The sequence below is a fragment of the Neoarius graeffei genome, chromosome 8 (assembly GCF_027579695.1).
Source record: "Neoarius graeffei isolate fNeoGra1 chromosome 8, fNeoGra1.pri, whole genome shotgun sequence".
In the NCBI taxonomy this organism is placed as follows: domain Eukaryota; kingdom Metazoa; phylum Chordata; class Actinopteri; order Siluriformes; family Ariidae; genus Neoarius; species Neoarius graeffei.
In genome coordinates this window covers 59,990,228-60,006,517 of record NC_083576.1, presented here as the reverse complement: position 1 = coordinate 60,006,517, position 16,290 = coordinate 59,990,228, and the positions used below count along the sequence as shown (strand labels likewise).

General features: G+C 44.4%; 1 protein-coding gene across 4 annotated transcripts in view; it reads left to right on the top strand.

The window, feature by feature from the left end:
* The window catches only part of si:dkeyp-115e12.6 (centromere protein F), a 50,400-nt gene extending 34,573 nt beyond the window's left edge, over positions 1 to 15,827 (top strand). The window contains exons 12-17 of one of the 4 annotated variants that reach the window (XM_060927939.1): positions 1,320 to 6,382; positions 8,513 to 8,721; positions 9,853 to 9,985; positions 10,110 to 10,956; positions 11,068 to 11,221; positions 15,026 to 15,827. In XM_060927939.1, coding sequence (XP_060783922.1) covers positions 1,320 to 6,382; positions 8,513 to 8,721; positions 9,853 to 9,985; positions 10,110 to 10,956; positions 11,068 to 11,198 — 6,383 coding nt within the window. In that variant the 3' untranslated portion in view covers positions 11,199 to 11,221; positions 15,026 to 15,827. Of the gene's footprint in view, positions 1 to 1,319; positions 6,383 to 8,512; positions 8,778 to 9,849; positions 9,986 to 10,109; positions 10,957 to 11,067; positions 11,222 to 15,025 lie in introns of those variants that run through there. The other 3 variants (XM_060927938.1, XM_060927940.1, XM_060927941.1) reach the window with 3 other exon arrangements.
* Positions 15,828 to 16,290: the final 463 nt, after the last annotated feature.

Below are 16,290 nucleotides of genomic sequence, written 5' to 3'. Positions count from 1 at the left end.
CCCATCTTCTAATGGCTACTTCCAGCATGATAATGCACCATGTTACAAAACAAAATTCTTCTCAAACTGGTTTCATGAACATGACGATGAGATCAGTGGCCTTCCAAGTCAACGGATCTGAATCCAATAGAACACCTTTGGGATGTAGTACAGTGTGGGAAATGAGGAATTTTAAGCAGGCAAGTCTGAAATGTTGTCTGTTCATCCAAATTAAAGCCTGTCCGAATGACTGGCCAAAGGCCCGGAACAATGCGGCCGGGGGTCTGGGGCCTGCCTTAGGGCCCCAGTAGCTGAAGGGCTTTAGATGCCTGGAGATGGCTTCTCAGCTATTTCCAGGCACATTTTTGTGATCTTCAAAGTAGAGGTCTGCGCGGGACAGAATTTTCAGTCCCGCTCCCGCAAAGAATTATGATTTTCAGTCCCGCTCCCGCCCGCGCCTGCCATATTTTGTCCCGCTCCCGCCCGCAAATCCAACATGATGCAGACGTTCGCGTTATTTCTCACGAAAGTTCTTGTCAATGGCTTGGGGAATTAAACATGCTGAGCTCTCCACTGACCGATCCTTCACCTAGCGCACGTAGCGAGGGTGCACATCTATCTATCTGTCTGTCTGTCTGTCTATCTATCTATCTCTCTGTCTGTCTGTCTGTGTCTATCTGTATGTCTGTCTATCTGTATGTCTCTCTCTCTCTCTCTCTCTCTCTCTCTCTCTCTCTCTCAATCTTTATCTGTCTGCATGTTGTGTGTGTGTGTGTGTGTGTGTGTGAAACAAATCCAAAGGTGAGAATTAGTCTTGGGGCAAAACCCTGACAGCGTTTGGCCAGTGTCCTATTACACTGAGGCTATTCTCTCTCTCTCTCTCTCTCTCTCTCTCTCTCTCTCTCACACACACACACACACACAGGAAATGAAGAAAATAAAAAGGAATAAGAAAAAATAGATGGAAAGAAAGAAAGGAGTTTGAAAGTGAAAAAAAGAAAGCGAGACTAAGACATTGAGGAAGAAAGAAGAGAAAAAACAACAAATGAAAGAACAAAATCTGCAGGAGTTGCATGATTCAGTCATGTCAACATGGACCAGAATCTCAAAGGAATGTTTCCAGCACCTTGGAGAATCAATACCATGAAGAATTGAGGCTGTTTTGACAGCAGAGGGAGACCTTACCCAGTATTGGTATAGTGTTCTGTAAATCTATGTCTATATAGGGTTGTTGTTGTTTTTTTAAGACATGTATACAAATGGGTAGATGTAGTGTATCACAGACATGTACATGCATATAACATTAATTTTTTTTTCCTCTCTGTGTATCTTTCATTTAGCACAACTTGCAGCAGCAGCAGCTTCTCCACAAGGGGGATCTCGTCCTGTTGCTGGGGACAGTTTCAGTCCTGTTCTGTCCACTTATCCCAGTTACTCTCCACCTCACCAGCATTCATCCCAGAGAAAGAGAACACTCAAAACCGAGAGACCAAAAATATCAGACAGGCCAGGGCTCTTAACCCATCCTTCCGAGAGAGAACCTGGCGAGGGGATCGACTCGGAGCACATTATCGAGTTTGGCCCCGAGGACTCCCCCCAAGTGAGCATCGGTGTACAAGAAGGGAATCGGTATGGAGCAGAAAGGTCTAGTGAGGCAGAGATAGAGAGTTCCACTACCGAACAAGACACTGGGATTGAAGATACTGACACTGACACTGACTCGTACATGTCTGATTCAATCAGTGAACATATGATTAAAGACGATATCCGTTGTGATTCAGGAAGCCAGAAGTTGAGTCAGGGACAGAAATGGGACTCGTCTTCTATTGTGGAGTTAAAGAAGGAGAATTCAGCTCTCCGGAGTGAGCTCAGGGACATCAAGCGTGAGTTAGATCAACGTCTGGATGACCTTGAAACTCAGAGGCGGGCAGAAACTGAGGCCAGGACCAAACTGAAGCAACTAAGCAAAAAGCACTCGAGTCAGGCCGAGCAGTATCGCACAAAAACCCAGGAGCTTAAAGAGAAAGGAAGCAAAGTGGAGGCACAGCTGGAACAAGAGAGGAAGGAGAGTGCAAGACTCAGGGAAGTGGTAACAGCTTTGGACAAGGAGGCTGAAAAAAGAAAGGCGGAAGCTGAGAGAGAAGAGGAAGAAACCAAAGAGGAGACCTTTAAACTCCAAGAGACCCTGGCTCAGATGAAGAGAAAGGAGGAACTTCTTGAAAAAGAGAGGGAGAAATTGCACAAGGAACTAGAAGTGCTTCAGTCTGAGCTTTTGCAGGAACGTGAGGAGAGGGAGAGGGAGCGAGAGGAGGAGAAGAAACTACGCAAAACTTCTGAAGTGGAAGGACTAAAGATTGCAGAACTTCAAGCAGAGTTGAACCGGCTACAAAGTCCTGCCGCAATTGAAGACAAGAATGTAAACATCAACATGCCTTTAACCTATCTACAGCTCAGAAACCAACCCAACACCACAAACGATATTGCTGCATTAGAAAATGAGGTTACTACATCTCTTGATGCAAATATTGTCTTGCGTGAGTCGGTGAACTTTCAGAACACCATGTTCTCCAAGGAACCAAAAACGGCCCTGATTACAGAATGTGGAACTGGAATAAAACCTGGGGAGCACTTCCCAGTAGAACAGGACACTACTTCAACAGGAAATCTGGAGGATCACATAAAGACCACAGCAGGCATGAACTTGGACGACACTACCATTTTGGTCTTGGAGGTGGAACGTATGCGAGTACAGAGAGACAGGGAAGCAGAAAGGGCAAAAAAGTCACAGAAAAAGTTGGAGGCTCTTCAGAACCAGGTGACGAGTCAGACCCAGCAGCTAACTCTCGCATTTGAGAATCAGAGCAAGCACATTGAAACCCTTTTAATAGAACTACAACAAAGAGACAGCGCCCTCCAGAAGCAAGGAGAGGAACTACAGAGCTGTCTGAAAGAGCTTTCTGCACTCAAGATGGATAAACAGATGACGGTCATGGTGAACAGGATGACCTCAAGGACTGAGACGTGTGCTGAGGTTTCTGCAGAGCCATCTTGCAATTTAGCTATTAGCACTACTACTACTTCAAATACCCATGAAGTGGCCGAACAAGAATCTTTTCACACTATGAAAAACAAACCGCTACAGCCTGACGTTGCGCTACAGCCTGACAGTACTCTACAGTCGGATGTCGCGCTACAGCCTGACAGTACTCTACAGTCTGGGGTCGCACTACAGTCTGACGTTGCGCTACAGCCTGACAGTACTCTACAGTCTGGGGTCGCGCTACAGTCTGACGTTGCGCTACAGCCTGACAGTACGCTACAGTCTGACGGTACGCTACAGTCTGACAATACTCTACAGCATGATGTTGCGCTACAGCCTGACCGTAGTCTACAGTCTGGGGTCGCGCTACAGTCTGACGTTGCTCTACGGTCTCACGTTGCGCTACAATCTGTCGTTGCACTACAGCCTGACAGTACTCTACAGCCTGATGTCGTGCTACAGCCTGACAGTACTCTACAGTCTGGGGTCGCGCTACAGCCTGACGTTGCCCTACAGCCTGACAGTACGCTACAGCCTGACAGTACACTACAGTCTGGGGTCGCGCTACAGCCTGACGTTGCCCTACAGCCTGACAGTACGCTACAGCCTGACAGTACACTACAGTCTGGGGTCGCGCTACAGTCTGACGTTGCGCTACAGCCTGACGTTGCTCTGCAGCCTGACGTTGCGCTACAGTCTGACGTTGCGCTACAATCTGATGTTGTGCTACAGCCTGACGGCACGCTACAGTCTGACAGTACTCTACAGCCTGACGTTGCGCTACAGCCTGACAGTACTCTACAGTCTGGGGTCGCACTACAGTCTGACGTTGCGCTGCAGCCTGACGTTGCGCTGCAGTCTGACAGTACTCTACAGCCTGGCATTGCGCTACAGCCTGACAGTACTCTACAGTCTGACGTTGCGCTACAGTCTGACGTTGCGCTACAATCTGATGTTGCGCTACAGCCTGATGGCACGCTACAGTCTGACAGTACTCTACAGCCTGGCATTGCGCTACAGCCTGACAGTACTCTACAGTCTAGGGTCGCGCTACAGTCTGACGTTGCGCTACAATCTGACGTTGCGCTACAGCCTGACAGTACTCTACAGCCTGATGTTGCGCTGCAGTCTGACAGTACTCTACAGCCTGGCGTTGCGCTACAGTCTGACAATACTCTACAGCCTGGCGTTGCGCTACAGCCTGATAGGACTCTACAGTCTGACATTGCCCTGCAGTCTGACAGTACTCTACAGCCTGATAGTACGCTACAGTCTGACGTTGCGCTACAGCCTGACAGTACTCTACAGCCTGACATCGCGCTACAGCCTGACAGTACTCTACAGCCTGACAGTACTCTACAGCCTGATATCGCGCTACAGCCTGACAGTACTCTACAGCCTGACAGTACTCTACAGCCTGATATCGCGCTACAGCCTGACAGTACTCTACAGCTTGACAGTACTCTACAGCCTGACATCGCGCTACAGCCTGACAGTACTCTACATCCTGGCGTTGCGCTACAGCCTGACAGTACTCTACAGTCTGGGGTTGCGCTACAGTCTGACGTTGCGCTACAATCTGACGTTGCGCTACAGCCTGACAGTACTCTACAGCCTGATGTTGCACTGCAGTCTGACAGTACACTACAGCCTGACAGTACTTTACAGTCTGGGGTCACGCTACAGTCTGACGTTGCGCTACAACCTGACAGCACGCTACAGTCTGACAGTACTCTACAGTCTGACGTTGCGCTACAGCCTGACAGTACTCTACAGCCTGGCGTTGCGCTACAGCCTGACAGTACTCTACAGTCTGGGGTTGCGCTACAGTCTGACGTTGCGCTACAATCTGACGTTGCGCTACAGCCTGACAGTATTCTACAGCCTGATGTTGCGCTGCAGTCTGACAGTACTCTACAGCCTGGCGTTGCGCTACAGCCTGGCGTTGCGCTACAGTCTGACGTTGCGCTACAGTCTGACAGTACTCTACAGCCTGGCATTGTGCTACAGCCTGATAGGACTCTACAGTCTGACGTTGCGCTGCAGTCTGACAGTACTCTACAGCCTCTTAGTACGCTACAGTCTGACGTTGCGCTACAGTCTGACAGTACTCTACAGCCTGACATTGCGCTAAAGCCTGACAGTACGCTACAGCCTGACAGTACTTTACAGTCTGGGGTCATGCTACAGTCTGACGTTGCGCTACAACCTGACGGCACGCTACAGTCTGACAGTACTCTACAGCCTGGCGTTGCGCTGCAGCCTGACAGTACTCTACAGCCTGGCGTTGCGCTGCAGCCTGACAGTACTCTACAGCCTGGCGTCGCGCTGCAGCCTGACAGTACTCTACAGCCTGGCGTTGCGCTGCAGCCTGACAGTACTTTACAGTCTGGGGTCACGCTACAGTCTGACGTCGTGCTACAACCTGACGTCGCGCTACAGCCTGACAGTACTCTACAGCCTGACAGTACTCTACAGCCTGACAGTACTCTACAGCCTGGCGTTGCGCTGCAGCCTGACAGTACTCTACAGCCTGGCGTTGCGCTGCAGCCTGACAGTACTCTACAGCCTGGTGTTGCGCTGCAGCCTGACAGTACTCTACAGCCTGGCGTTGCGCTGCAGCCTGGCATTCCGCTGCAGTCTGATGTCGTGCTGCAGTCTGATGTCGTGCTGCAGTCCTTTACAAATGTAGAAGTTGGAGAGGATCAGTCTGGCAATGTCTCTGCTGCTTCAGATAAGACAAATATGAGTAATATGAGCTTAGCCTCCAAGGAGCATGTGACGTTAACATCCTCAAATACCGAAAACACTACTGCAGAGGAACTACCAGAACTACTGACTACTGCTCAGCAAGACAATGATCATGTGACTGAGACTAATACAGAGAATGCACAGTGCTCTGTTGAATCTAGTTTCACAGACACAAATGAGCTACCAGAGTATTTACAGAAGCTTCTGGAACATTCCACAGATAACACGAGCGCACTAAAGATGGTAATAAACAAATTGCATGAAGCACAGAATGAGCTGTCTGAGTTGAAGGCTAAACATGACTGCTTGACTTTACAGCTGCAGGAAGTGTCCAGGCAGGATTTCCTGTCCCTCAAGCAAGAACATGAACAGCTGAAATTAAAACTGAAGCTAATTGATAATGAACCAGGTTTATCAGAAACATGTTTAAAACAAGAGGAGTCCAATAATTTGACAAACGCAGATATTGAGAGTGCACTAGTCACCGATCTGGAGGAGAAGGTTGTAACTGGTGGGGGTTTTGAAGACAGCTGTCCAAAACGTGGAGATGAACATGAGAAGAGTGAAGATGAGACCTGCACCTCAGCACAGGTTCACTCTCTTCATGAACAGGTACTTACTTTTCTGTTCAGTTTATCTTTTGTGTCAAAACTCATTTAGTACTTTTTTTTTCTTAAAAACTATAATTGTGCTTTTCCATACCATATTCAGAGCCACATCACTGCTACGTTTTGCAAAATGACTGTGTTGATATTTCCACTCACCTGTATCTAACGAACGTCTGCTCTGTGGTTTTGTTTACACATCGGAGTTCAGTGTAATCCTATGGTTGTGCCCACAGTTGACGTGCCCAGCTGGTTACGTTGCAGCCTCTGCTGCTATTTCTCACACGTTTATAACTGTATCATGCATGGTGACTATAAGATGCACAGGAGAACATAAAATTGCTTCCCGGAACTAAACAAAACAACTGCCTATCTTTGGCTAAGCAGGTCTGCACACAGCCTGCTAGTTAGTTTTGTTTTTGGCTCAGAGTGTTGGCTTTCCTGGCAGCCGCTCTCTCTTTCAGCGGATGACGACAACGTGATAAATACTGATGATGATGTAAGAGATTTTATGGAAAGTTATTCGCAAAAATATCCTTAAGAATCTTTGAATCTTTTTTTGTTGGTTATATTCAATTAATACTGTGCTACTGGGAAACTAATTAACAGTTATTCCACGAAATCCAATCGTACATGAGCTGATAGCCAATGAGGCGCGTAGCACCCAGTTGGCTATAAGCCATGTACGACAAAATTGAGTGGAATAACTTTTTTTTTTTAATATCCACATTCACTGGATTTTGACAGAGCATTTTTAGTTTCTGCAAATTCTATAAATAAAAACTTTATACAAAAGATCCGACAAAATAATTTCCGCTTCGAATGTAAACGAAATGACTAGCAATTTGTGAAAAATGCTATAATAATTATTATTGAAAACTACAAAAAAAGATACGTTCTTACCATCAAATACGGGCGGCACGGTGGTGTAGTGGTTAGCGCTGTCACCTCACAGCAAGAAGGTCCGGGTTCGAGCCCTGGGGCCGGCGAGGGCCTTTCTGTGCGGAGTTTGCATGTTCTCCCCGTGTCCGCGTGGGTTTCCTCCGGGTGCTCCGGTTTCCCCCACAGTCCAAAGACATGCAGGTTAGGTTAACTGGTGACTCTAAATTGAGCGTAGGTGTGAATGTGAGTGTGAATGGTTGTCTGTGTCTATGTGTCAGCCCTGTGATGACCTGGCGACTTGTCCAGGGTGTACCCCGCCTTTCACCCGTAGTCAGCTGGGATAGGCTCCAGCTTGCCTGCGACCCTGTAGAACAGGATAAAGCGGCTAGAGATAATGAGATGAGATGAGACCATCAAATACTTCTTATTGCTTTTTTTTTTTTTTTGTATTTTTTTGAGGTTTTGTTTTTGAGTCGAGTTTTTATTTCATCCTCGGTTGGTTCAGTAACACGCTACACCATTTTGTTTTTCTCTACTCGCGGTATATGAGCTGATAACCTCATCTCATCTCATTATCTCTAGCCGCTTTATCCTGTTCTACAGGGTCGCAGGCAAGCTGGAGCCTATCCCAGCTGACTACGGGCGAAAGGCGGGGTACACCCTGGACAAGTCGCCAGGTCATCACAGGGCTGACACATAGACACAGACAATCATTCACACTCACATTCACACCTACGGTCAATTTAGAGTCACTAGTTAACCTAACCTGCATGTCTTTGGACTGTGGGGGAAACCAGAGCACCCGGAGGAAACCCACGCGGACACGGGGAGAACATGCAAACTCCGCACAGAAAGGCCCTCGCCGGCCACGGGGCTCGAACCCAGACCTTCTTGCTGTGAGGCGACAGCGCTAACCACTACACCACCGTGCCGCCCGAGCTGATAACCTAGTCTAAAAAAACATTATTCTATCTACATTCACCGGACTTGAGCAATCACGCGTTCTGATTGGCTACTCTACTACTAGGCTATCATACTGCGAAAATTTCAAACCATAACACCCGTATTTGATGTGAAAATGGAGCGGTTGCAAGGCATTGTTTTAAAATTGATCTTGTTCACACCTGGAGTTACCAGCATTTTCTTGCATGCAATCTCAGCCACTACAGGATTAGCTTTTCACTTTAGTCTCTATTCAGTTTTAATTTCCCTTCTGAGATGCTGGTTTTGAAAAGCTTTCATTCTTCTTTCTCAGTTGCAGGCCCTGAAGAGTGAACTCCAGCTCCTTTCTGAGAAGACCAAAGACCAAGCTGAAGAGCTGCAGCTTTGGAGACTGTCTGCCACAAACCCTGAGGAGACACTGGATCAGAAAAGCAACAGCAGTCCTATAGTCGTCGTGCAAGAGGAGCAGCTAGTCCTGTCATGCAGCCCCACTGCGCTACGCTCCCACATCACACAGAGGAGGTGCTCATGGGCCAACTGTTTGATTGGCGTTTGTTATAGATAAGTACACAATAACGGTGAGAGCCTGGGATGTATGGAGCGTAGTTATTTACAACATATAATGACAAGGGTGCTTGAGGCAAGCGACTGCGTTTGGAAAGTTTATGTTGTGTTGCAGGTACACTACTGTTCAAAAGTTTGGGGTCACTTTGAAATGTCCTTATTTCTGAAAGAAAAGCACTGTTCTTTTCAATGAAGATCACTTTAAACTCATCAGAAATCCACTCTATACATTGCTAATGTGGTAAATGACTATTCTAGCTGCAAATGTCTGGTTTTTGGTGCAATATCTCCATAGGTGTATAGAGGCCCATTTCCAGCAACTCTCACTCCAGTGTTCTAATGGTACAATGTGTTTGCTCATTGCCTCAGAAGGCTAATGGATGATTAGAAAACCCTTGTACAATCATGTTAGCACAGCTGAAAACAGTTGAGCTCTTTAGAGAAGCTATAAAACTGACCTTCCTTTGAGCAGATTGAGTTTCTGGAGCGGCGGCACGGTGGTGTAATGGTTAGCGCTGTCGCCTCACAGCAAGAAGGTCCTGGGTTTGAGCCCCGGGGCCGGCGAGGGCCTTTCTGTGTGGAGTTTGCATGTTCTCCCCGTGTCCGCGTGGGTTTCCTCCGGGTGCTCCGGTTTCCCCCACAGTCCAAAGACATGCAGGTTAGGTTAACTGGTGACTCTAAATTGACCGTAGGTGTGAATGTGAGTGTGAATGGTTGTCTGTGTCTATGTGTCAGCCCTGTGATGACCTGGCGACTTGTCCAGGGTGTACCCCGCCTTTCGCCCGTAGTCAGCTGGGATAGGCTCCAGCTTGCCTGCGACCCTGTAGAAGGATAAAGCGGCTAGAGATAATGAGATGAGATGAGATGAGTTTCTGGAGCATCACATTTGTGGGGTCGATTAAATGCTCAAAATGTCCAGAAAAATGTCTCGACTATATTTTCTATTCATTTTACAACTTATGGTGGGAAATAAAAGTGTGACTTTTCATGGAAAACACAAAATTGTCTGGGTGACCCCAAACTTTTGAACGGTAGTGTATGTACACATTATTTCTGACTCCACAGTAATTTGAGCTCTTGTTCCAGTAGCGTGGTGCAGTATGGAGATCTTTCCCAGCCCATAGGTTATTCTGAACCTGGTACTGCAGACATCCAAAGAGATCCTCAGTCATCATCAGTAGAAAAGCGCACCGAGGACTGTCCATCAATTCTTAAAGCGATGGTAAATAAGATTAGTCTTTCTTGATGTGTGTTCTAAATTGTTATTGCGTAGCGATTGAATTATTACAGTTTTGCAGTGTGGATGGTTGCTTTTGCCTTATTTAGTTCATTTACTGTCTCCACAGGAACTGACTGCTGATGACAATAGCGTGACGAACGATCACCTAAAAATGGAAATCAAAACCATGAATGGCAAGAGGACGTCAGAGGACAAGTCTGGAGAAATAGAAAACGCTGATCGCAGGCATGATTTAACTCATCAGATCAAACAAACCGGACCGAGTGAGGATCAGCACCTTGGAATCCAGCCATGTGAAATCTCTTTCCAACCAGAAAGCAGAAAGGAGGATTTAGCAGGAAATGGACTGAAGACCAAAGTCATAGATCCCGAGCTCAATAGAGAATCAGCAGACAGGGAAGATGCTTGTATGTCTAGTCTCAAGCATGATGAAGTAATGACTGCCACGCAAAGTGGTAAAGCTCATAGAAACACGAGACACATTCCATCTCCAGACAGTCAGACTCCTGACTCTGTCCTAAGAGAGGATAATGCTGTGGACCAGCAAGAAATATCAGAGGTCACTGGGCTCACCGGCAGTATAGACAAAGTGGGTACCAAAGAAGCAAAGAGTGTGTGCACGCAGACAGAAGAGTGTAACCGAGAGGAAGCGGAGGGCTTTGGAAGCCCCCAGCAGAGACCAGTTGTCCTCCATGCTAGCACCCAGACCCATGATGAGCAGATGGTTCAGAGTGAAAAAAAGGAGGAAGAGAGTGATGAATGCACTGAATCGCCTCCCCTCTCTGCTGCACCTGCATCAGAGACAGAAAGGCTCCTGTTTTCCGGCTCGTTCCCAATCCCGGCCAATCCAGTTCACCTGGCCGAGCGAATTAGGCGCGGCCGTAGTCGCATGTCTGCAGCATATGATGACACAGAGTATGAACCCTATGGCCTGCCGGAGGTTGTCATGAAAGGTGTGCAGCGGCTGTGCTCGGAGCTCTCAGTCATGTATCTTGGCGCTGTTCAGTCTTAACATATTCTGCCATGCAGCTTATCTGTTTTTCTTTCTTTCTCTCTCTCTCAAGGTTTTGCTGATATTCCCAGTGGTCCTGCTTGTCCGTATGTCTTGCGCAGGGGACTTCTGGGAACAGATGCTTTACCCATCTCACTCAGAGAGCCTCTGCTCACAGAGGCTGAGGAAGACATTGACCCATAGTGATCTCCTATAGTGTGCACCAGGTAATCACACTGTACACACGTTGCACAGGTGCCGTTTCTTCCTTTTCAGCACCGGGTGAAATAACAGACCTGTCAGTCCTCACACATGGGTGTAGGAGCTGGGCATTAAACAGTGGATTACTGGTCACCCATCCTCAGGGGCAGTACACTTTTGGGCTAGCAAGTCTTCAGTAAGTCAAATAGATAAGGCCAAGAAAAAATAATTGTTCGTTTCCGGTTACCCGACCGACCGTTTAAAAAATGCCCTGACCCTAGACTTTTTTGTTAGATGTTTAAAAAAAAATGTATTTTCGCCGACCAACAATAAATTTTGAAAAAAAAAATATCTGCATTACGATTTGCATAATATTGTCGATCTGACAAGTGACTAATTCTAAAACGCATATATCGGACAAGAAACACTCATTGATTTCTCACGGCCTCAATCTGACGTCATGACCTCTTTCCGGGAAACTCCGGCTTGTGTTGTACACAACGCTAGGCATCATGGCGGCCAACGAAGTGTTCTCGATTACCGTGATCGGTTGCGACCACACGGAAGATTGTAAGACAATAAGTTCATTTTATAAGTTTTCAACTGTAAAAGAACTCTACGAACATTATCATCCTCCGCTGGACGAGTCATGCAAACAGTATACACACAGCGCCCAGGCTAACGGCGGTATCGATATCACGATGTTCTTTGTATTCATATTAAACATACAAGTTCACAACATAGTGTTCCTAATAAAGTTAAGGTTCAACATTTGTAGTTGTTATGTTTATAGTTCCTTTAAGCGTCCGAGCACTCCATATTTTATCCATGGGCTCCGAATCCTGTATTCCACAAGCTTCACTGGTTTTCTTAGGCCTGGTTCTGGATGGTTGAGTCACAGAATGACACTTCCCCACTATGTGCCACTGTTTGTCCCACACCTAAAATTTATTTAAAAAAAAAAAAAAAACTACCTACCCGGTATTTTGTGTGATAAAAAAATAAAATAAAATAAAAAGACCTACCTACCTACCCTATTTTTTTTCAAGATGTAATAGGAAACAAACAATTATTTTTTCTTGGCCTAAGTTAATATTTGTATGTACATACAGTACCAGTCAAAAGTTTGGGGTCACTTTGAAATGTCCTTATTTTTGAAAGAAAAGCACTGTTCTTTTCAATGAAGATCACTTTAAACTCATCAGAAATCCACTCTATACATTGCTAATGTGGTAAATGACTATTCTAGCTGCAAATGTGTGGTTTTTGGTGCAATATCTCCATAGGTGTATAGAGGCCCATTTCCAGCAACTCTCACTCCAGTGTTCTAATGGTACAGTGTGTTTGCTCATTGCCTCAGAAGGCTAATGGATGATTAGAAAACCCTTGTACAATCATGTTAGCACAGCTGAAAACAGTTGAGCTCTTTAGAGAAGCTATAAAACTGACCTTCCTTTGAGCAGATTGAGTTTCTGGAGCATCACATTTGTGGGGTCGATTAAATGCTCAAAATTGCCAGGAAAATATCTCGACTATATTTTCTATTCATTTTACAACTTACGGTGGTAAATAAAAGTGTGACTTTTCATAGAAAACACAAAATTGTCTGGGTGACCCCAAACTTTTGAACAGTAGTGTACAGTACCATTCAAAAGTATTCATAGTCATAAGCAAGTTCGTCCAGACTTTGGTACTGTTTGTATACTCCCTGGCCACTTTAATAGGAATGTGTGTGTACACCTGATCACCCAATCATGTGGCAGCAGTGTAATATATGAAATCATGCAGGTACAGGTAGGCCCGGGTGATAAAACAATAGCGGTATGAACCGTCCATAGACACTTCATCAATAGCAATAAGAACATTTTTGATAGGATTTTTGATGGTTTAATTTCCTGCCAGAAACAGCGTGAAATGATAAAATAAGCAGCGTTTCCCACAGGTCTTAAATATACTGTACTTGTGATGGTAGCTGATTGAAAAGTCTGTATTACCTGCTGCTACAAAAACCGTCTATTGTACGTGATGTTTGGGTCACGTTGGTATCTGCTTCTCTCACGCAGTTTGGAATTTTCAACACTCACGCAGATTGGCACCTTCTCTGTTCAAGCAGCTCAGTAAATTACGCATGCTGTCCATCAGTGACGACCACAGGCTTCAGAAAAACGGACTTAAATAAATAAATAAATTTTAAAAATTGTTTATGACCTTTTTTTTTTAACAACTTGGAAATAAAGAAAAAGAAACACACAAAAAATGTGTGTGACCAAAAAAGAATGATCAAGTGTACACAGACCCGTAATTTCCTTTTAATAATCAATCAATCAATCAATCAATCAATCAATCAATCAATCAATCAATCAATCAAATAATCTAGAGGAGGAAAAAAAAAAAAAACCCCGATGTTAAAGAATGCATTGACTGGACCCCATGTTGTCATGTTTACACACTCATCCAGAAGGGTAATTTTGCACAAGGCCATCTGTCTACAGCAGAAAAAAATAAAATAACAAAACGCGTCTGGATAAATCCAAAGGGAGTCTGGAGCCAGATTCGTGACGTTACCGGCAGAAGCGCCAGCAGGCTGTGCAAGCTTTGCACGATTTCAGTGCACAGCCTGTGTAGACCAAGCATTTCCATTTCTCTCTCATTGTCCGGTCTTTTGGAAAACGATGAGTACTAATCCCATCAAGATTGGTGTTGCTACACCCTCCTACGATACATCTGTTAACCATTTTAATAATTACGCGATAACATTGAAAAAATTTGCAGAAAACCACCAGGTCGTTTTCTCAAACAAACCAGCGCTGACGTAGGATTCAGAGGGAGGCGTCCCGCACGCGACGTCACGAAAATCAATGTTTCCTGGGAAATCCAAATGCCAAGTTTTTTCAGAGGCGGACCAATTCGCCTCAAATGGCTTGATTTCAACTGAATTTTTCTGGTATTGCGCAAGGTAAAAAAAAATTGCAGAGAATGCCGAATGTTACAGATATTTGACCAAAGTTTAATATAAAATAGGAGAATTACATTGATCTTGCTCCTGGATTTACCCGTGATCTGCACTAACACTGCTGTGATCCAGGGAACTGCCACTCAATGGTGTTTTTGCATTTTACATCATTTTGTGCAACCTCTAGTGACTATTGTTTGTGAAAATCCGAAGTATTCTTCAGTTGCTGAAACACTCGAAGCAGCCTGTCTGGAACCAGTGTATATGACATGATCGAAGCCACTGAGATCACAATGTTCCCGTTTTGATGACTGATGTGAGCAATAACTGAAGCTCTTGACCTGTATCCTTATGGCATTTATGCTGCTTCCACATGATTGCGAATCAGATAACTGCATGAATGAGCAGATATACAGGCGTTTAAGTGACATTTGAGCACGTGTATAACAAATTCTGATATTAAGAGAGATTTCATCTTTCAAGCTACAAAGAAGAAAAAAAAAGGCAATAATGATATGCTAGGTAGAAAGCTAGGAGAATGATGGGATTTGTTCCATAACTCATTAAGTTACAGCATTTCATGCCACCAAGAAATGTACAGTACAAATCAGTTGGAATTTGTTATAAAGACATCTGTTAACATTTTGTTTAGCAGTGAAAATCAAACTCTTATTTTTCCCTGGTTGATGGATAGATGTGTGATTTTTTTTATTTTTTAACGGACAAATAACCTGCTCGTCCTCGGCACCCAGCTTATTGATTCCTCCACCCCTGAACATGCCCCTGTATTTTATTTGCTTGTCCTTAATCAGATCTCATTTAATTTTAATAATTTTACATAGATGTCTTAACCTTGGGTGTTCTTGTCTTTCTGCAGGTTCACCGGGAAGATTTAAAGCTGCCTGTTTCGTCTTGACTATAAGTGGCCTCTACTCTTTAAAGGGAACTCTCGTGATCGTTTTTGCCGATTTCAGCCTCCTGGAGCACAATGACGTTTTCACAGATTGCGTTTCCATCACTCTCACTATCTGAAAAGCTATTCCTTTGAATCAGATATGTTTACATTGTCTTGTGATGCATGCTAGCTTTCATTTTGAAACACTTGAACTTTGTGAATATCTTTTTTTTTTTCCCTGTGGAATTTTCTTTTTTGCACTACTATAGATTACTGATTGATTTGTTGTGAATGTGGTACGTTACACACTTGAGAAACGCGTGTGTGTGAGAGAGAGAGGGTAAGCGTATGACTCAGACCAACATGAGCCTGTTTCCGCTCCATGTATGGTGATTTGTGAAGTGTGCGCACACTCTCTCTGCAGTGCTTGGTTGATCTTAGTTCAACTAGAGATTTGTACAATTTCCTTTCGTATAAGAAAGGCTTAGAAATATCTTTTTTTTTTTTTTTAATTGAGATTAATATATTTAATATCTTCAGTCTTTGTTAGATAAATTTGTGTTTTACACATCAAGTAAACAAGGGACATTTGTAATGCTGACTGCTCATTCTGATATTAAATATGTTTAGTTTACTTGGGACATTTGGAAGGAGACGACTTTCTAATGTGTATATTTTGTTTGAAGGACTGGTTACTTGTTTTGAGTTGGGGTTTCAGCCCCTCTAGTGATTTGAGTTTTTGGTTAATCTTATTAAAGTTTGAAATGTGGCATTAAAAGTGCAACTTGTGTTAATGGATTTTCTTTAATTGTAAAGATGCATTTGAATTGCGTGTTCATAGCTCAGGCAACTTTCAACAGCTGTGAAATTCACGCAGGGGAAATCTTTTCTCTGAATCTTTGTAGAAATCAAATGGGTTAAAAAATAACGAAATGAAATGTTTCAACATAAAAAAACAAACTATAAACAGCAGTAAGCCATAATAAATTCAATATTGGTGTGAATTTAAAAATAAAAAATAAAAAACTCACTCTGTGGTGAAGAAACTGAATATTACCGTACTTTTTGGGACATGGATCCAGATCCTTTTATGTTCACGTTCCCTGTTCACAATGCAATGTTAACCGACTGTGAAAGACTTATTATTATTTCTAGATTAAGCTATAAAGACGTATCATCTTTGAATGTTGAAAAGGTCCATTTTTACTGATGCACAGGTCTGTTTCCCAGTGAAGCTTTAACAGTTA